The sequence below is a fragment of the Crinia signifera genome, chromosome 6 (genome assembly GCF_055691185.1).
Source record: "Crinia signifera chromosome 6, ASM5569118v1, whole genome shotgun sequence".
NCBI classification, from domain to species: domain Eukaryota; kingdom Metazoa; phylum Chordata; class Amphibia; order Anura; family Myobatrachidae; genus Crinia; species Crinia signifera.
In genome coordinates, this window is record NC_139222.1 from 249,009,098 (window position 1) to 249,030,666 (window position 21,569).

General features: G+C 45.3%; 1 protein-coding gene across 1 annotated transcript; it reads left to right on the plus strand.

Moving 5' to 3' along the window:
- The first annotated feature begins 1,827 nt into the window (after positions 1 to 1,827).
- LOC146009181 (glutathione S-transferase omega-1-like) lies at positions 1,828 to 14,979 on the plus strand. The gene is made up of 6 exons (XM_083149291.1): positions 1,828 to 1,969; positions 3,723 to 3,831; positions 4,356 to 4,578; positions 6,440 to 6,541; positions 12,379 to 12,485; positions 14,738 to 14,979. Exons 1-6 carry the CDS (start codon positions 1,939 to 1,941, stop codon positions 14,892 to 14,894), a joined length of 729 nt encoding a protein of 242 aa, XP_083005417.1. The 5' UTR covers positions 1,828 to 1,938; the 3' UTR covers positions 14,895 to 14,979.
- The last annotated feature ends 6,590 nt before the right edge of the window (positions 14,980 to 21,569 follow it).

Genomic DNA, 21,569 nt, shown 5'->3' on the forward strand with positions numbered 1-21,569 from the left:
GCTGTATACAGTATATAGCCAGTATTGGTTCTTCAACAGCACACACTTAGACAGTGGACTAAGGAAGTCATTCTGGTCAGCTAGCTAAGCAGCGTTAGTTTGCTGCTTAGCGAGCCTTGTAACACCGTTCACTGGGCAAACGAATGCAAAATATTGCAAATATCCCTGCCGCACTTCGAATGGATGATTTGCATATACATCCATTCGCAGGCTATCATGCGCGACCAAAATCATTCCATGGTTGCCATCAAATGATTTCTACAGTGCTCACAAATCTAAGTCAGTCTTTGCCGCCTTCGGAAGCCAGTGTTCTCTTGGGTACCTTCAGTGACTGCCCCCTGGCCACCTCCAACCTGCCCCCCCCACCCCCCGTGGCCTGCACATGCGCATATGCGAATATGATAAAACATTATGATGTCATATGTGCAGCCCGTCACCGGCACGTTGCGATGTACCGTCACATCGTGTGCGATCCGTAGGTGTGTGCCAGCAGTGCTGACACACATCTATCTGCAGAGCAAGGAAGCGCCGGACAGGAGAAACACTCCCATCCCCCATACTGCATCCCCAGCGAGCAGCGAGCAGGATATTTTTTTTTTTAACTATACAAAGCAATGGGTCAGCAATAGCAGCAGCCACCCATTTTTTTAATTCTCCTGCCTCCCTCCTGCAGCTCCCTGGAAGTACATGCAACAAAATCGCATGTGATTTATTGGAATCGGTACATCTATCAGAATGAACTTAGGTCTACAGTCATTAGGTCGACCCCACTAGGTCGACTGGCAGGAAGGTCGACCTGACTTAAGGTCGACATGGGCCAAGGTCGACATGACTTAAGGTCGAATTTGCATAAAGGTCGACATGAGGAAGGTCGACTGGTCATAAGGTCGACGTGGGTTTTTCACTGTTTTTTTTATCCGGATGTCGACACAGTCGACATGGACACAGTTGGCAATGAGAATCGGAGCCTCGCATCGCTCGCAATGCATCGGGCACGGAGGCTCGCTTCGCTCGCCACAGCTTTAATAACCTCCTCCACGCCCTAGTGGATGGTAGGGCATGAAATACCGCCTGTCGGCACATGTCGGCTCAAAAAACAGTGAAAAACCCCATGTCGACCTTATGACCAGTCGACCTTCCTCATGTCGACCTTTATGCAAATGCGACCTTAAGTCATGTCGACCTTGGCCCATGTCGACCTTAAGTCAGGTCGACCTTCCTGCCAGTCGACCTAGTGGGGTCGACCTAATGACTGAAGACCTAAGTTCATTCTAATAGATGACCGCTTCCCGATTTATTAAATGTAAAAATGGCACATTAAGTGTCAAATCATAAATGAGCACCTCCAGGGAGCTTGCGGGGGGAGCTCAAGGAAAATTGGGTCTGACTTGTCCTTTAGACAAGTCCGACTATCGTATGGGGGGGGACTTAATAGTGTTAGGGGTGTATCTATATGTTTGTAGGCTCCATTGCAAAAGTTTGTAGGGCTCCTATATACAAACCAGTGGTGATAAAAGTATATAGCACATGTTACTTACACAGGGAAGATAGGACCCCCTCAGCAGAGGGCCCCATAGCAGCTGCAACCCCTACAATGGAAGTTACGCCCTTGGTTAACATATTATCACCATGACATAATATACTATTACCTACAGTACATGTCAGTCTATACTATCTGTTTGCCAGTCATGCATAGCAAGCAAAGCTGTGTTTCTGGTTGATCATTAGTTGGGAGGGGTTGGTCCTATACAGGCAGATCTATATAAGCTGTAGGGAATCCAGTTACTCAGCATACATTACTTACACCCCCTCCTCTGGTATGTCAGGCTTGGCCTGTGATTGTATACAGAGAACTGCTGAGGTGTATTAGTAGCATGTGCCAGTAATCTCTGTGCTTCTGCTGTATTACAGGATCCTTGGTGGAAGCAGTCTCCAGAAATGACCAGCTCACAGAGAAGTTTGGGGAAGGGTAAGTGTGCTGTAGGGCTGAGCTTGTGTGTGACTGCAATAATTGCTAGAAAGAGGAGAGATGCTTGGGTAAGGAGAAGAGAAGCAGAATGATATTGCATTTCTTGTGTATCATCACCTATGGTTTATTATTATCCCTGAATAACTTTAATTGCATACTAGTCTACACCAGGGGTGGCCGAACCGGTCCTCGAGATCTACCAAAAGTCCACGTTTTCCAGATCACCTAGCTGCTGCACAGCTGTAGTCATTACTAACTGTCACATTCCCCACACCACCTAGCTGGTACACAGCTGTAGTCATTACTAACTGTCACATTCCCCACACCACCTAGCTGGTACACAGCTGTAGTCATTACTAACTGTAACATTTTCAAACATGCTGCATTAATTCCTCTTGTAGATCCACAGGTTGTCTGGAAAACATGAACTGTTGGTAGATCTTGAGGACCGGTTTGGCCACCCCTGCTCTACACAGTACAGTATGGGGTTATTCTATGATAATCTTCTAGAGTCCCGATCCATAATTATTTAGTAAACAGAAACTGATTTATATATATTTAGAAAGTTTTGTTGTTTTGTTTTTATCTATATAATGATCTTAAGACGTTATGGTCCCAATTAAAGTTGCCGTTACTGTGAAGCCTTTGGTCCTGATATTTACTATGATGATAACTTACTGTATATACAGTATATTAGGGTACCTGCTCAGTGTTTTGCTCTGGCGCCTATCATTTTGTAGCTCTTGCTGTGCTAAATACAGATGTTTTAAGCTTCAAAAAGTGATAAAAGTGATAGACAGCCAGCCAGCCAATCAGCTCCCAACTCCCATATCACAGGCTGGGTTTGAAAAATGACAGATAGGACCTGATTGGCTGGTTGTTTATCACTTTTTGAAGCTTGATACATTTGGCCCTTAGTGAAAGCTGAGCTGGCCTCAGTGTGGTGTACACTGGCATACTGATTACTGCAGCAGTTATGGCTGCCCGGTGCACTTCATCATCCCCAGCTAATACCCGTGCTTTGATCACATGGCTCTCATTCTGAGAATGCAGCCGTAACTGCCAGGAATATTAGTACATACAAGGGTGGATCAATAAGTACCTGTGTTTGAAGACAGGTGGCGTTGCTGAGGAAAGTTGGTATTACTATCGTGTACTACCATCTATCAAACCACGCCATACCAAATTTTAGATTGATTCATAGGTTAGGTTTTTGTTTACACCATGACAATGCACCAGCTCCCCCATCCGCATTGTTGGGCCCAAATTGCATAATTGTGCTATGAATTGTTGCCGCATCCACCGTACTCGCCCGACTTAGCTCCCTGCGACTTCTTTCTGTTCCCTAACCTGAAAACGTGGCTCGTGGGGAAAAAATTCAACTCAAACAAGAAGGCCACCGTCCATACAGAAGCCTACGTGAGTTTGACAAATCGTGTTTTTGGAGGGTTTAAAGAAATGGCAGTGACGTTGGGAAAAGTGTATTGCCATGAAAGGAGATTATTTTGAAAAAGAAATAAAAAAATGTGTGAATTTTTTTTGTCTTCATTCTTACAGTTACTTATTGATACACCCGTATGTATGACAGGATCTTCCAGAGGTTCACACTGAATAGTGGTGAAAGCTTAATTGTAACTTTTGATCCATGTGATATTAATCTCTAACGGCCATATATAATAGTAATAGTGATTTATATCTTACCTCTGCTATGTGTGTAATGTACATACTGAATGAAAGCTATTTATTATTTCAGGCAGTAATGTCCCGGGGCCAGTACCAAAAGGGGTCATTCGAATTTACAGCATGAGATTCTGCCCCTTTGCCCAGAGAGCCAGGCTTGTCCTCAGTGCCAAGGGAATAAAGTAAGCCATTATCTGCATATGCCATTGATATAGATGTTAGATTGTTCTCGTTCCGTGCTTTTGAAACCTGCTCTGGGTCACATCAAATGCACATTTTAATTTTGAATGTTTCTAAAGCAAAGTTAACTTCAAGGGTTATGTAGGATGATCTGCATAATTGCATAATTATTTTTTATGGTAATAAGAGGCGATGTACTAATGTGTTCTAAAGTCGGCCATTTGGTCGAGTTTTCCGTGGGTTTGGCTATTAGTAACTGGGCAGATTGCAAAACCAATGGAAAGATGCCCAACAGACCAAATTCGACCTTTAGTAAATTTAGCCCTACGAATCACAGAAATGCTTGTTTTAATTATACTGCTACGTGATCCACAGTGGGTTTAGAAAATAAAAAGGAACTCCTTTAAATCCAAATACTGTAGGTGGAATGAAGGGAGCACATATGCAACAAGTGGTTTGGCTATAACAATTTATTTTTATTTTAGACATGGGCAAAAAAAATTTAAAAACATTATTTGAATTTTAGGCATGAAATTGTGAATATTAATTTAAAGAACAAACCGGAATGGTTTCTGGAAAAAAGCCCTCTGGGTGCGGTACCTTCACTGGAAACTTCTGATGGTAAAATAATATATGAATCTGCAATTGTCTGTGACTACCTGGACGAAGCTTTTCCTGGCCCTAAGCTGACTCCCACAGACCCTTATATAAAGGCACAAGAAAAAATTCTACTGGAGTTTTTCTCCACGGTAAGACTTACTGGGAGTTATGTGGGTTTTTATTTTTTTTTAATACAATTTTGTTTTCATAAAATTACAAACAAGATATACACATCATATACACAACAGGTAAATGTACTATTCTTTGTAATCTTAGCCCAAGAAATTTTAGAAAATTAAGATTCACATGTAATATAGCTATAGAGACAAAATTCGGTACGTAACATCAGAAGGATGATATTTTCAGTGAGATTATAGATGGTAATATCATTTTTTTTTTTTTGGAAGGGGGGCATCTATTGGATGTGTTATTTTAAGTTTTAACACAAGCAATAAAGAAACTGCACTGTCTGAAAAGTCTGTTGGTGCTGCTTGTGCAGCTGTGTAAAGGCCCCATAAACAGTCAGATTTGGTCTATTTTTATCTGATTCTGATGGATCGGCCCGGAATATCAGAGGAAAATTGGTCAAATCAGAGGGGTTTGCCAAATGACTGGATTTAATTTTTGTGCAGCAAATAAATTGGAATCGGACCATCTGCGGACCATCACGGGTGCTCTTTAGATCCTGCAAAATATTTTATCCGATTTACCTCGAATGGGAGCTGGGATGCAGTTTAAATCCCGGCGGTCGGGATCCCAGCGTTCAAAATCCTGGCGCTGGAATCCCGAACGCCGAAATCCTGACACTTTCTCCCCCCCCCCCCCCTGTGGGTGTCCACGACACCCTCGGAGGGAGAATAAATTAGTGTGCCGAACGTAGCGAGGCACCGGGCCCGCTGCGTGGCGAGCGCAGCGAGCCCGCAAGGGGGTCCGATCCACGTCCCCCCCCTTGTCGGGATTTCGGCGTTTGGGATTCCGGTGTCAGGATTTTGAACGCCGGGATCCCGACCGCCGGCTTTTCGTGCCGAATCCTGGGAGCTCCCCGGGAGCAATTTTACATGCGATAAATATCATGCGATATATCGGATGTTAAAAATGACACATCAAGTGCCAAGTCGGATGGAGCCCTCCCGGGGAGTGGTCGGGGAATACAGGTCCGACTTGTGCCTCAGACAAGTCGTACCTGGGTATGGGCACCTTAACCGATCACTGGCATGGATGGAGCCTTGAGACATTATTAACAAAGGTCTAAAATAACCTTGGTTTACATACTGTATGCAGGAGGTTCTGGAATAAAGGCAGGGTATGATACAGGTAGTTGAGGAATCTTTCACTATGATACAGGGTGTAGAGGAATCGTGCTTGGAGTGAAGGCGCAATGTAGAAGTAATGCATCAAAGTTAGTGGAGTGTGCTGTCAAAAAGGGGCTGTGATTCCATTGGTAATAGAAGCTGGTGGTGTGACTGTGAAGGGGAAAGGTGCTGAAGGTGGATAACCGATATCGGCAGATGCTATAAAAAAAAAGGGGTGTCAAGAAGAAATCTGTGGTTGCTGCAGGTGGTGTAGCAAAAGATGGTGTAAAAACTCTCAAAACACACACACACACACACACACACACACACACGAAAAAAAGATACAAATAAAATTCAGTGGGGAAGATAAAGGAGATGGGTGTTGACTTGAGAGTCAAAGGCAGGGGATAGAGAAACTGAGGGGGGGGGGGGGGGGGAAGGGGGGTCCTTTTTTATATTGTAGGTTTAACCTGTTTTGTATTTAACCCTTTGAGTGGCAACATCTCTATGATATATATGCAGAATAATTGTCTAAAAATGCCTTAAAAAGATTATATTTCCTATATAAGGTAAATATTACAGGTCATTATGATGAATACAAATGCTTGCCAATTTTCACACCTATTTTGGCACATGCATGAGCATTACCCAGCATATAATGGTACATGTAAGGCAGGCTTATTGCGAAGTACTAAATTAGTATCCTGTTTTTATACAGATTATAACTCTGTTGTACAAGATTTTGTTTGCAACGAACAGTAAGGAGGACACATCTGAACTAAAGGCACAGTTTTCGGAGAAATTCACAAAACTTGAAGAGGTAACCACATTTTACCATTATCTATATGGATTACTAATACCCCTTTCACACTGCACTTGTTAAACGGTACATTGCCGTTTTTTTTTCCATTTTAGAACGTTTAAGGCTGCAGTGGGAAAGCGCCAGAGTTCATTTAGTAGTTAAAGATAACCGGTATTTCAAAACGTTTAAAAAGCAGAGTCCTACACGTTTCAGAGCAGTTTTTTATGCAGTGAGAATGGCTCTGAAACGGTATTTAGTCAAATCAACAGATTACAGACCTGTGATAGGCTGTCCCCTGCATTCTGCCTTGAAACTTGTTCAGAAAATTCAGTCAACGGGTTGACTGATGTGAATGGTAGTTAAAATGGTAACTTACTGCAATGTGAAGGCTCAGACCCGTTTTAAATACCGTTTCAAAATACCGGTTTTTAAAACGATTAGGCAGTGTGAAAGCGGTATTATAGTATTATTTACACACTGGCCTTTATTCAGATCTGATCGCAGTACAAATTAGTTTGGAAAATGGGCAAAACCATGTGCACTACGTAACATGTGCGGAGAGAGTTACATTTGTGTGAGTTATTTTGTTTCTGTGCAGGGTAAATACTGGCTGCATTATTTTTACACTGCAATTTAGATTTCAGTTTCAACACACCCCACCCACATTTAACTCTCTCTGCACATGTTACATCTGCCCCACCTGCAGTGCACATGGTTTTGCCCATTTCCCAAACAAATTTGTACTGCAATCAAATCTGAACAGAGCCGGATTAACAATGGGCCTGATGGAGCTACAGCTCCAGGCCCACTCTCCAAATAGGCCCATTTTGTAGCTGAGGGTCAGGGCTTTCCAACGAGCCCAGCCCCGTGTCGCTAGTCCCCCGGGAACCAGAGATACCGCCAGGCAAACCTGGAACGTTGTCCCCATAGGATAACATGGGACCTGCTAATTCCGACCTCCACCCGGTTCCAACGGCTGTCAGTTCCCACTCCGGCATTACAGAAGCTCGAGGTTGATCTCAGTCGAACCCAAATCGCTGGGCCTTCAATCTGATACCTGGTCCATATGGGTTCATTGGTTCTAGAGATATTGTGGGTAAACCAAATTTTTTTTTTCTAAATGTAATTTCATGGCTGTTCATGTTGTTTGAGGTCAGAATTCTCTGGAACCAAACGGCCCAGTTTCATGGGACCAAAATCATTCGAAGCCTACATTTAAATGGGTCAGTTGGTTCCGAAGATATAGCTGTTTGTTTAAAGGGGGCGGCGGTGGTTTTCTCTCCCCCTCACACCAGAAAATGCAGGGATTAGGCTGGTGTAAAAGGGGCCAGTCCGAGAATGTCCTTGCATGATCCTGGGATCATATTCCCGGGTAAGTCCCTGCATTTTCTGGTGTGAAAGGGGTATTATTTCAAATAGCCGGGACATGCAGTGCTCTGAATACAGCCGGGCAGCCCCCTGCTCTCTGCCCGGCTGTCAATCAGTGCCAGATTAAGCCTTCGGGGGGCCCGGGGCACTTTAGAAAGGGGGACCCCCTTGCACTTGTCATTATTGGCCACAAATTGCATGAGAGAATATTATACTGTCAAAACACAGAGTAAAGACAGTATAAACTTGGTCAATGGGTAACTGCTTACTCTGTAGGACTGTAGGAGACCTCACAGTGTCAGTGCCTCTGATTAAAAACCCTCCCATGACTAGGCTGCTGCTGCTGTCCTCCATAGGCCTGAGAAGCATGTAATGAGCTCCACCAATCAGAGCTCAGCATAAACCTCTCAGCCTCTGCCTTCTTGTGCAAAGTGTCATGGGACTTGTGTCAACTCCCAGAAATGCACTGCACACTTGTGCAATCAGTGTGCCTTGGCTCCCGATGCTCAGCACCATTAATCAATGTCACATTGGCAGATAGGTGAAGCTGCAGCACTACCCCACTCCCATGCACCAAACCTTTAGCTAAAAAAAATAATAATAATGTTTTTGTTAAAAATACATGCCAACCACAGGGGGCCCCTAGCTAGAGGGGGCCCATGGGTACTGACCCCTTTTGCCCCTGCTTTAATCTGGCCCTGCTGTCAATGGCTGTCATTTCTGCCCCGCGGTGGCTGTCCCCCAGTTACCGCGAGCATGTATTCCCCCTTGGCAATGAGCATGTAATCCCACATGGCAACGAGCATGGAACCCCTGGCAATGAGCATCGAACCCCTGGCAATGAACATGTAGGTAAGCAACACTTATGTAGCATCATTTTTGATAGGCATTATGGTGTTTGGCATAATACCTAATGGACATTATGGTGTGTGGCTTAACATGTAATGGGCATTATGGTGTCAATTTTTAATGCGCGCCAAATGCCCCTGTTTATGGAGCATATTGTGCATTTTTGCTCAATCTGTTTGGTATAGTGCAGGCATGTCCAAACTATGACCCTCCAGCTGTTGTAAAACTACAAGTCCCACCATGCATTTCCACAGTTTTGCTATTAGGGAATGCTAAAACTATGTCAAGGCATGCTGGGACATGTAGTTTCACAACAGCAGGAGGGCCACTGTTTGGACATGCCTGGTATAGTGTGCATTTTGGCTCAATCCATGTGGCAAAATGTGAATTTTGCCTTAATCTGTGTGGCATAACGTGAATTTTGACTCAATCTGTTTGCCATAGTGTGAATTTTGGCTCAATCGGTGTGAATTTTGGCTCATTCCATATGTCATAATATGTAAGAGGCAAGTACAGTATAAGGGGGTTACTATTGTGTTACATGATTTGTATAAGGGGTATACGGTGTGGTAACTTTAGGTGACCACATAAAAGGTGCTGAAATGTTGTCTACCAAGTTTCGGCTTTCAGTATTTTTTTTATGACTGGAGTGCCGCCTCACCCCGCAAGTATCTGAGGACATCGGCATCCTGCGGGTGTACCTTTGGAGGGCACCTGCCAATATATCTCCATGCATTTTTCTTATGCCAGCCCCCTGCCTTTTCCAGGCATATATAATTAGTTGAAAGCATTTACACAAATAAAGACACACCCATGAGCAGACCACCCAACCAGAACACTGGTCACGCCCCCCACATTATTGTGCATAATAGGCCCTTGATCATTTTCAGCTCCAGGCCCATTTAGAACTTAATCTGGCTCTGAATCTGAATAAGGGCGATGTGTGGACAGCTATAGTACTTTGTGCTCTGTACTAATATTAGTAAGGTTGTAGTGTGCCTACAGATTGCCTCTGTTGTGTCTCTGGTTGCTACTAGCTACTGAATTAATATTGGCTAAGCCCACATATGTATGTATGCCTCCAGATTGTGGAGTGATTCATTTATAAGACTGGGGAAACTGCTATAGGCTGCTATAGGGTTATTCTGGTTGATTCATAAGGCTGCAAATTTGCAGCCTTGTGAGTCCACCAGACGGCGCCCTGCAAATGTCTATACGCACGCCCCCCCCCCCACACACCGCGTTCGTATGCATGGGCAGCGAATGGATGTTTAACATAAACATCCAGTCGTAGGCTCTGGGGGAACAGCCACATCATTCAATGGTCGCCGACCATAGAATGATGTGGAAGGCCCACACACAACTAAGGATACTCTGAGGTAACCATAGATCTGCATGGACATTCTGAAGGAAATGGGCCGGCAGCTGACATTCGGTGATACCAGCTGCCTGCCCCCCCCGGCGCCCATGTCCCTGGGCGATTTCCATGGGAACTCCCATGAAATACCCATGGGCGTGACTATCTGCCACCGCCCTCCGCCCGCAATCTTGGGTGCATGCACCCGGCGAACAGGCTGTTTCCCGTGGAAGCACGCACCTGACTTATGCACATGTGCAGAAATATTGCTGCGCATACGCATAACATCGGTCCCCGTGCGGACGAGCAGCTGCTATGCACGGACCAGAATAAGGTCCCGTATGTATTATGCGTGCTAATAGCCCTTCAAAACCCAATTAAATTAGAAGAAAACCTATTGTACCCGGGAGAATGTCAGAATTTATTCTTGCTGTTTTCTACAGTACATAAGTGCACACCAGCAAAATGGCCGCTGAAGGTGTTTTGGTTGCAAGTGAATCAAAAGCAGAAAATGATATTATTTCAGACATTATTTAAGCTTAAACTTATTGTTTTATTTATAAATTTAAAACAGTTCAACTTTATAGTGCTATACTTCCACACCAGCACATGACGTACAATAGGTTGCAGTATGTAAATACTATGTATAGGCATACCCTCCAACATGACCCATCCCATTAGGTACAAAATGCTTTGTTCCTGGACTTCCCTGCCAGTGACAGTTACAGATGTGAGCCTACAGCACAGTCCAATATTCAAAGAGGGGGGGGGGTCACATCAACTCTCAGTGATGTTTGGGATGGCAGCTGGTGTGGCTCCCCTTTTTGAATATTGGACTGTGCTGCAGGCTCACATCTGTAACTGTCACTGGCAGGGAAGTCCAGGAACAGAGCATTTTGTACCTAATGGAATGGGTCATGTTGGAGGGTATGCATCTACTTACTCCTCCTACTACATCTACATTCATAGTTAGTCCTGTTTGCCGACCGGAAGAGTCTGCACAGGAGATGCAGCGGATCACTCTGGGGGCGGACTCAGCTGTAAATTTCCCCCCTCCCTAGCTCAGTTTAAATAGGAACTAGCACCTTACAGATAAGAATTCAGCCAGTACTTAACATTAAAGGTGCCCATCCACCAGGGCTGGGCAATAACGGCCCTCCAGATGTTGATGAACTACACATACCAGCATGCCTTGCATCAGTTTCAGCATGGCCACATAGCAAAACTAATGCAAAGCATCCTGGGATGTGTAGTTCATCAACAGCTGGAGGGCCACTATTGCCCAGCCCTGCCATACACGGTACATTTTAACCGGTGCGATGCGCGCTCCCGTGCACAGCACATCGCACACGACAAAAAGTATGTTCACTTTTTGTACTAGATTGCATCTTATTGCATTTCAAACCGTATGCGTTGTGATGTGATCTAGTCAAATTTGTATTCAATAATTGTACCGTGTATGGGCACCGTTAGTGTTTTACACTTGGCGATATCACGGCACTTCCATCCAGGATCCCCATACTGCTTGTTGACCTTTTGATTTTCCTGGACCTGTTTGCATCCCTCTCACTGCAGGCTGCCCCACTCTCTCTCTCCTGGGCATTGGATGAGCATTGTCCACTATGGCCCTGCCCTTTGCACTTGTCATGGGAGCACAGGACTTCCTCATCCTCCTGACTCCCCGCTCTGACTCTCCTAAAATATTGTTTTCTTTTATAATGTATTTATATAGCTATAAATGTAATAGTGACTCAGAAAACAGCTATAGCAGGAAGCCAAAATACACAATAGGTCAGGGTTGCCGACTTTTACAGTCTCCCCTCCGGAAGAACCCCGGAGAGGAGAATGTCAGCAGCACTTCTGTGGGCGGGGCCGATTTGCATATTTAGCCCCGTCCCTTCCGCCGAAAAAGGCATGAATCGTGGCATTTTATAGCTTATGCTACCGGGGACATGCGGGGGGGGGGGGGGGTGTCCACCGGAATCCGGGAGGGTTGCCCACCTTTCCGGGGGGGGGGAACGATTTTCGTGAGACTCCCGGCCATTCCGGGAGGGTTGGCAACCCTGCAATAGGTAAGTGACCATGAGTAGGTGATAATCGGTAGGAGACAGTAAGTAGGTCACGTGCTATGCTGTGTGCTCTTGTCACTATGAACAATCACTTTATAGTATAATCTAGATAACATGTCCTACTGTTTAATATTGACACTTTATTATCTAATGTAGATATTGCTATATGAATTATGCACTATCCTGACTTCCCTGTCTGATGTCTATTTCAGCTGTTCGCTAAAAGGAAGACTCCCTTCTTCACTGGAAAATCTGTGTCTATGACCGACTACATGATCTGGCCTTGGTTCGAGAGGTTCATTGTTTTTGGTGTGAAAGAGTAAGAGAATACAATATATAACATACAGTACAGTGTCACCACAATATCCAGACTTGTATTTGCTCATGTCACATGGGGTGAATCAGTTATACAGATGGAGCCGCTTTCAGGAGAGCACCTTCCAGCACTCCCTGTGCCGCCCTCGCCATCCGCCAGAATGGGGCTTGCGTGCCCCATTCTCAGCAATGGGACGTGCGAGCGAGTGAGGCGCACGCGCGTTCCCGTCTGTTCCCATCTGACAGAGTGGCTCCCTCTGGAGGATGATATATGCATTTATAGGCATTTGGAGAAATTTACTAAAATACAAAGGGCTACAAATACGCCTATTCGGAACCATTCATACCCCTTCATGGCCGTAAATTTGTATTTTCGAAATTACAATGGCCGATATATGGGCATTAGTATTCATGGCACATTCATATTCATATTTCTGAATACGAATGCATACTTCATCAAAAGAATACGAGTAGGAATCATATTCAGTTGAATGGTGATTGCTAATTAACTAACTGGCCGTATGTGATATATGGCCGGTAATTGCATCGAAAATACGCCTGGAAAATACTCCTCATTTTCCAAGCGTACAGTATTTGGCTTCAAACTGCGTGGATCAGTCAGATCCGTGCAGGCCTCAGTTAAAAAAAATAAAATAATTAAATAAGTATTTAAACACCCCCTCTTCCCCCACGACTGTAACCAGCCCCGGGCTCAAAGAGGCGGTCCTGGTCTTAAACATTCAGGGAACAAAAATGAATAGGGGTCCCCCGTATTCTGGGAACCAGCACTTGGCCCAACCAGCCAGCTGGGGAAAACCATATCTACAGTATTGGTGGTACTTGTGTATTATCACGGCGCCCATCGCATCGCATTGCATACCACTAAATAGGGTAGGCGATGCGATTTTCGGGTGAAAAGGGGTAAATGTACAATTAAATATCGCATCGCATGCCAGCAAATGGCATGCGATGCGGTCGCATGCGATTTTTAATTGTACAAGCACCCTGATGAACACAATGTTAAATGCCCCCAGAATGTTAAATGCCCCCCATTATCAATGCGACCCCCACTATCAACGCCAACCCAAAGCATGGCGAGCGCAGTGAGCCTGCGAGGGGCGGCGGTACACGTTCTCCGACCTCTTGATACACCAACTATCCACGTCGGCGTGGAGTTGATTTTAGATAGCGGAACACGAGCCCGAAGCGCAGCGAGCCCCGCGAGGGGACGCGAAATACATGTAAAGTCATCCGCGTCCCCTCGCGGGGCCCGCTGCACTCGCCACACTATCTAAAATCAACTCCACGCCGACGTGGATAGTGGGGGTATGAAAAGGTCGGAGGACGCGTACCGACTCCCCTGGCGGGCTCGCTGCGCTCACCACGCTTCGGGTTGGCGTTGACAGTGGGGTGGCTTTGACAATGGGGGTGCATTTAACATTGTAAGCACCCAACAGGGTGCTTGTACAATTAGAAATCGGTAGAAAGCGATGCATGCAATGTACTAAGATCAACATCGTCGGCGCCGTGATAATACACAAGTACCCTATTGGTTCCCCCAGCCGAAGCATTAACCCCTAATAAAGAGGTCCCCCCTCCAGGATTAACCCTGTTCAGGCTTAAGCCCGGGGCCCCAGGGCAGTGGGCACCGAGCTGATCCTAGTGTAAAAAAAAGAACAATTCACTATCGGGTCCTGCTGTGGAACCCAGCAAGCCTCCCTAGCATACTTGGACTTGGAGAACCACAAGTCCCAGCATTCGGGACATTACTGGGCACACTGGGACTCTTAGTTCCATAGCAGAACCAAAATAACCACACTGACACATCAGAAAAATAAAACGTAATTACGCCGGTAGCCCAAAGAGCCGTTAAATACGAATACGATGGCATATGGCCGACTATGCCATCGGGGAAATACGAATTCGGGAAAATGGTACCAGTGCCGTAATCCCAGGGAAACCTCTATTACTCATTCACCAGTCAAATTACAAGCGGTGCCCATCTTCCCAGTGAATTTTGCAGCTGCAAAGCCAGCGCCAGACCGTTGGAGAGATGAGTATAATTAAATGGGTGTAGGGTGTCTAGTGCGTGAGCCCATTGAATCCACCTGACACCTTTTACCAATTATAGATATGCCAATGATTGTAGAAAAAAACAAAAAACACTTATTTGATTGGAGCACTTTTTGGGATAATGCGGGACGGGTCCCTTTTATGTAAATGGTTACTCATTTTTTGGTTCCTTCCTTCCTGTAGGTATTTGGAGAAGACACCAAACCTCAATGCCTGGTATAAACTCATGCTGCAGGACCCAGCTGTGAAGGCCACCTTGACTAAACCAGATGTTCTCGTAACCTTCTTCAAACTATTCGCTGAGAACGATCTGGGAGCTGTTGATTATGGACTTGATTAGATCACCAGTATGCTTTCCTTTTTTTTATTTAAAACCATCTGATTTTTTTAAATAATAAAATACATTACTTATAAATAAGAAGAAGCAAATGTTTGTGTGTTGAAGTGATTACTGGAGAACACAGACTTTATCACCAGGGGGAAGGGGGCAGTGTGTGTGACGTCATGACGCAGCGGACCTCATGACATCAGGCCACCCAGCCGCCTGCACTGCTCCTCTTCTTGCTCCTAGCCCGCAGTTGCCACCTGTCACAGCAGCTACTGCTGCTTTTTCGACACTCGACTAACTCAGTCTGCCTCTGGTTGTGGTGCCAAGGCTGCAGGTGGCCATCAGAGAGGAGGCGACACCAGTCATGTGGGGACATGGGGTGCTCTGTCACCGCTATGGGCTGGAGAATTGGCAACACATCCCCCCCCCCCCCGGCACCTGCAAATACGTCAGTGAGTGTGTTACTGGGAGGGGAGATTCCATGGAGGGAGCTGCGCACTATTCAGAAAAAAAAATTCAGCGACCCGGTCATCCACTACTACATTAAAGGTTTGTGCTAGGCCCCACTTACCTAAAAGTGGGTCATTAAACACTGGGGCCTACTGGTGAATCCCCCAGTTCCCTGCCAGGCCAGTCCGAGCCTTGCTAGTAACAAGTGACAACAGTGAGGCACTTCATGCATGGAATCCTAAACACTGATTGGCTGCATTTTCATGATCATTATTCAGACAATAAATTGTTTCCACAGTTTGCTTAGGTGATAGTTGCATTCTTACCATTATTTATTGATGAAAGGAACAGTGCTTGTTTTCCCATATATGGCATTGAGCACAGTCTAGTCCTGGGGTAGCCAACTCCAGTCCTCGAGAGCTATCAACAGTTAATGTTTTCCAGATCTCCTCACAGAAGTAATTAGCTCCACCTGTGGCTCTGAAAATGTTTCAGCTAGTAATGAGTGCACCTTTGCAGCAGCTAAGTTGTCTGGAAAATGTGAACTGTTGGTAGCTCTCGAGGACCGTGGTTGGCTACCACTAGTCTGTCAGTCATAAAAAAATATACTTGACACACATGCTATAGGACCATCTAAAATCAAGGGCCTATTGAGGGCATAATATGAAATGTGAAATACAAGTTAATTATTAATGCCAATAGACTTCCTCCAAGTGGCCTGTTAGGGAACCAGTTTTGGATGCTGAGCAAAACTGGCATATCAGGGGACATGGTGCTGGAGACACACAGGAGGCATGGTGCTGGAGACACACAGGAGGCATGGTGCTGGAGACACACAGGAGGCATGGCGCTGGAGACACACAGGAGGCATGGCGCTGGAGACACACAGGAGGCATGGCGCTGGAGACACACAGGAGGCATGGCGCTGGAGAAACACAGAGTGTGGTGCTGGAGATATGCAACGGTGTATTGCAGGAGACACACAGAGGGAATGGTGTTGGAAACACACAGGGTTGTGGTTTTGGAGACACACAGGGGGAATGATGCTGGAGAAACACATAGGGGAAAGTATTGAACACACAGGACAATAGTGCTGAAGACACACAGGGGGAATGGTCCTGGAAACATATGGGAATAGTGCTGGAGAGAGAGACACACAGGGGGAATGTTGCTGGAGAAACCCATAGGGAAAAGTACATACAATGTTGCAATATAATTTGCAATTCTGGTGTTCTCACTATGTAGCATATAGGTCTTAATGGCAGACCAACACAGTGATAGGTGGGTGTGTTTCTCCTTATAGCGGCCGGCAGATATCGCCTGGTGTGTGCTGCGTTAACAATTCAATCTGTAGGGATCACCTAACACACATTGACAAATTGACAATAACCTCTATTCTCTTATCCTGCGGGGGTATCAGAGTATATAACACTGTTGCAGGTACTCAGGGCACAGAGATCTGCAGGGTGAGGGGCTAGTGTCATACAATGTTGCGATGTGGTTGCAATTCTGGTGTTCTCGCTATGTAGCGTATAGGTCTTATTGGCAGACCAATACGGTGATAGGTGGGTGTGTTTCCCCTTACAGCAGCCGGCAGAAATCGCCTGGTGTGTGCTGCATTTAACGATTCAATCTGTGGTAACACACATAAGCAAACTGACAATAACCTCTGCTCTCTTGTCCTGCAGTGATATCAGAGTATATAACACTGTTACAGGTACTCAGGCCAGTAGTGGACACAGTTTTACTATAAGTATAGACGGAATCAATGTTGCGGTACTGATATAAAGGTGAGATACGCTGGGTGATCGGGTGAACCACAGGTGTGGATGCCCGTGTACCCGTGCGCTGGGATATGCACGGTGACCGTTGTCAGGTCGCCGTGTTTACCGCCAATGTGCAAGGTGTATGACAGTTGAACACAAGTACACGTTTACAAAAAACATTAGAGTCCTTAAAAGGACTGGAAATCAAACAGTCAGACAGTGGAAGGAGGCTAAGCGAACGTCTGCACGGCTGTGGAGGCCGGCGTACACTTCGCAGTTCTTCTTCAGGGCAACTTGTCCTGTGGTAGCACACCCCCTGGGATCTAATAGGGATACCCACATCACATCCAGTGGGGCCACCCATCTAAATGAACTATCACTATCTTGTGATCCTGTGCGATTGACCTCCCAAAACCCCACGTGCTACTTGAGGAGGTTGGACAGCAGGACCAAATAAACAGGACTCTTAAGGTGGCCATACATTAGACCGATATCAGGCCCGAATCGTGCGATTGATCAGGTCATATGTAGGTCATTCTAGTTTATAGCCAGCTTTAGGGGTAGATGTATGAAGCAGTGATAAGAAGTGAGCCAGAGGAGGAGTGGCCCATGGCAACCAATCAGCTGCTCTGTATAATTTTATATATGCAAATTATAGATGTTAGTTCAGTGCTGATTGGTTGCCATGGGCCACTTCTCCTCCCTTATCACTGCTTCATTCATCTACCCCTTAGTGCCTAATCATTGACAGAATTTGTGAGTGGTTGTCCCAGGTGCAAAAATATAATTTAGGCCTCCCACCTCTAGTCCAAACCAAGTTCACAATATGCCACACAGCAGTGGTTGGCAGCAGTGGGCGCCTTAGTCCTTAGGGACCCTGGTGCAATGCACCTGCTGCACCAATGGTAGTTCTGCCTGTGCCTTATCCTTCCTAACCTCCTTTTATAGTGACCCCCCACAGCCTAACCACTACCCCCCACAGCCTAACCACTACCCCCCACTTACCCTAACCCAACTCTTCAAACTTCTAGTGCTGGAATTTGTGAAGTATAGTATAGCGATTTACATGGAGTTTTCTTTTCTCTATTGATTCTGTGGTTGCTGTAAGAATTTGCATGATGAGATTATTTTGCCATCTAGTGGTCATTGAACAGATTACCACTGTATACCTATCACAATAACAATGCATTGTAGAGCTGATCGTTTTCATTACACTTCCAATCTTGCTAATACACAAAGAACCAAGTAATTCGAATTTTTCTTTGCGTACATTAAAAAATAAATGTATAATTTTCGCCCCTATCGATAAAAGTCAATGTGGGGAACAGTACATTATGATGTCATCTGGCTTTGCCTATTACAGTAGATAAACGGTATCCCTGTACCTTCACAGACTGTAACTTCTATTACTATTGGCTCATTGGCTAATTTCTTTCATCTGTCATTTGTTACCTCCAACATTGGTTATTTTATTATTAGAGTGATACATCTAATCCGATGATGTGCATTCTGCTTGTGTATATTCTATTGGCTCTTTTCTTGTAATTAAGCAATTTACAGTGAGGCAATGTGAATAGCAAGTTTTGAGGCAAAGCTCACCATAGATAATTATGCATTTTGAGACCATTAAAAAAGTGTGCAATCTATAAATTAAATGGGGGTCAATCTAGAGCATGCTTGACAACTTTTAATTTCACCTCTCCGGGAGAAGCTCGGAGAGGCAACACGTCAGGGGGGCGGGAGCAAGTCTGACATCACTTCACCCCCCCCCCCCCCCATGCCGGAAAACTCTGTGATTCGCAGGCCGCGGAGAGGGCTTAAATGACGCAAAATGCAGCCATTGCGTCATTTTAGCCCCGTCCCCTCTCCGCGGACCCGTGATTTCAGGTAATTACACCAGCGGGCAAGGGGGGATCGGGGGCAATTAGCAGAATGTGGGAGACTTGCCCACCTTCCCGGGGGGCTGGGAGAAGGACCCGGGAGGGTAGGCAAGCCTGATCTAGAGGAAGCGTAAATGGAAAAATATATTGGGGTGCTCATTGACAGTAGATTTAGCAGCAGTGTTCAATGTCATGGAGCAGCAGCAAAGGCCAATATGGTATTAGCATTCATAAAATGGGGCATAGACACAAGGGAAGACAGTGTGATTTTCCCTCTGTATATGTTGTTGTTATGGCCTCATCTAGAGTACAGTGTACAGTTCTGGCCACCTTTCCAAAAAAATACATCTTTCAACATTAAAGTGATTCAGAGACAAGCTACAAAAATAATTAAGAGTTTAGAGTCATTGGGTTACGAGGAAGGGCTAGCCAGGAAATTTTGAATTGGGGTATGGAAAAGTAAAGAGTGAACTCAGCGCCAGAAAAGGGGGCATGGTCACACAAAAGGGGGTGTGGCCACACACACGGGGTTTGTGGCCTTAAGTGTAATGTACTATGCCACATAATATATTATGGAACAAAATAACCAATCAGTCCCCCCACACCCTTCCCGTTTTGCCTCCCATCCAGTGGCGTAACTATAGCCCCGCAGCCCCCACGGTGGCGGGGAGGCGCTAAGGGGCTGTGGGCACTGATCTGCGGGGCTATAGTTACAACTATATTTAACAACGCCCCCTTACCCCTCCGCATGCCGCCGCCAGCGCCGCCGCATTCAGGGTCTTGACTCCCGGCCGCAGCGCAGATCTTGTCCTGGCTCCGTCTCCTCCTGCAGTACTTCTAATGAAAAATAACTATGAGAAAATGGCTGCCCCCTAACAGCAGACAGTTTTTTGGGATGCTAGAGGAGGCACGGGCCTCCTCTAGCATCCTTAAAAACTGTCTGCTGTTAGGGGGCAGCCATTTTCTGATGGTCGCTATAGAACTGCAGGAGAAGACGGAGACGGAGCCTGAATGCGGCGGCGGCACGCGGAGGGGTAAGGGTTTTTTTAACTTAACTTGGGAAGGTGGGTGGGAGGGCGGCGGCGCTGCCGATACTGGCGGGGGGCGCACAAATTCTAGCTACGCCGCTGCTCCCATCACCCCCACATACTGTACATTCTGGCTAGTGAAAGTCCCCCTTGCCCGCACACACATACTAGCTAACATACTTGCCTACCTGACCCTCTCCATACGGGAGAAAATGCTCTGTTCCTGGATTTCACGGGTAATGTATGATTGCCAGCATTAAACCAGGTATTACTGCCGGGATGGCAGAGGCCAATTTCATAAACTGCTCACAGTTAATTAGGACACCACTACTTGCCCAACCTTGGATTGCCTACTTTTGCAAAAACCTGTGAGGATACCTCCCTCATTTGGGAATAACCACTTTGCAGCAATATACACACCAAGTCAGGTTTATGGATACCCTAGCTGAAATGGACTAATTTGGGGGACCATTATATCATCGGAGCATCAATATTCTTCCAATGTCCTTTTCAGCAGCCTTTCATTGTCTTTCTTCAATTTGTCTGAAGTGCTAACATTTGTATTATTCTTAATAGTATATTATATTATGTTATTTCTCTTTTTTATGACGACTCATTTTATTATATTTTATTTGTCAAAGTAAAAGTTTAAGAGGATAGTAAATAAACATATTTTAATTGTAATACCCAATTGATCACATTCTCATTAGCGCTCAACCACTCTTTTTCTACTGGATTTACACGCTCGTTGCCCAGGGGGAGTTACATGCTCATTGCCCAGGGGGTGTTACCTGCCTCTTGCCTAGGGGGAGTTACGTGCTCATTGCCCAGGGTGTTTTGCCATTACTTATGGGCCAGTGTTATAGATTGGGCCATCTGCGTGGCCATCTTAAGACGTCATTACAGACTTAAATTCCAGATTTATTATACTGTTTTTCCCATCATATATGCAGGAATATTCACTAGCTGAAAATATCCATACATGCTTCTTTTTTCATATATGACTGAGGAGTGAATTTATGAAGCTTGGAGAAGTGTTATCTATCCCCATAAAGAACGTTATGAGCAAGGTGATAATGGTTCAGCCAATCAGCTACAATATGTAAATTGACAGGTAAGAGCTGATTGGCTGAACCATTATCACCTTGCTCATAACGTTCTTTATGGAAATAGATAACACTTCTCCAAGCTTCATAAATTCACCCCTGAGAGATTTAGATGCACTTTTGGAATATATCTTTGAGTACTGTACATGGTTAAAATTCAATGGTTAAAGCAACTTAAACCCATACTTGCCTACATTTGAAAAGGCATTTCATGGAGATTGTGAAGGTGGCACCTAGAAGCGCAGACAGGTGCTGCAACATCTGAGAGGTGCATCATAAAATGTAGGAAAGGCTTGCTGTGACTTGTAGTTCCACAACAAAACCCAATGTTTATTTTTCAGATTTTTAAATGATTAAATGATTTATTTATTTATTCTATTTTTTACACTAAGAAATATCGCACAAATCGGACTGATCAGGCTTCAGCCAAATACACCAGGAAACTGAGTTGTATTTC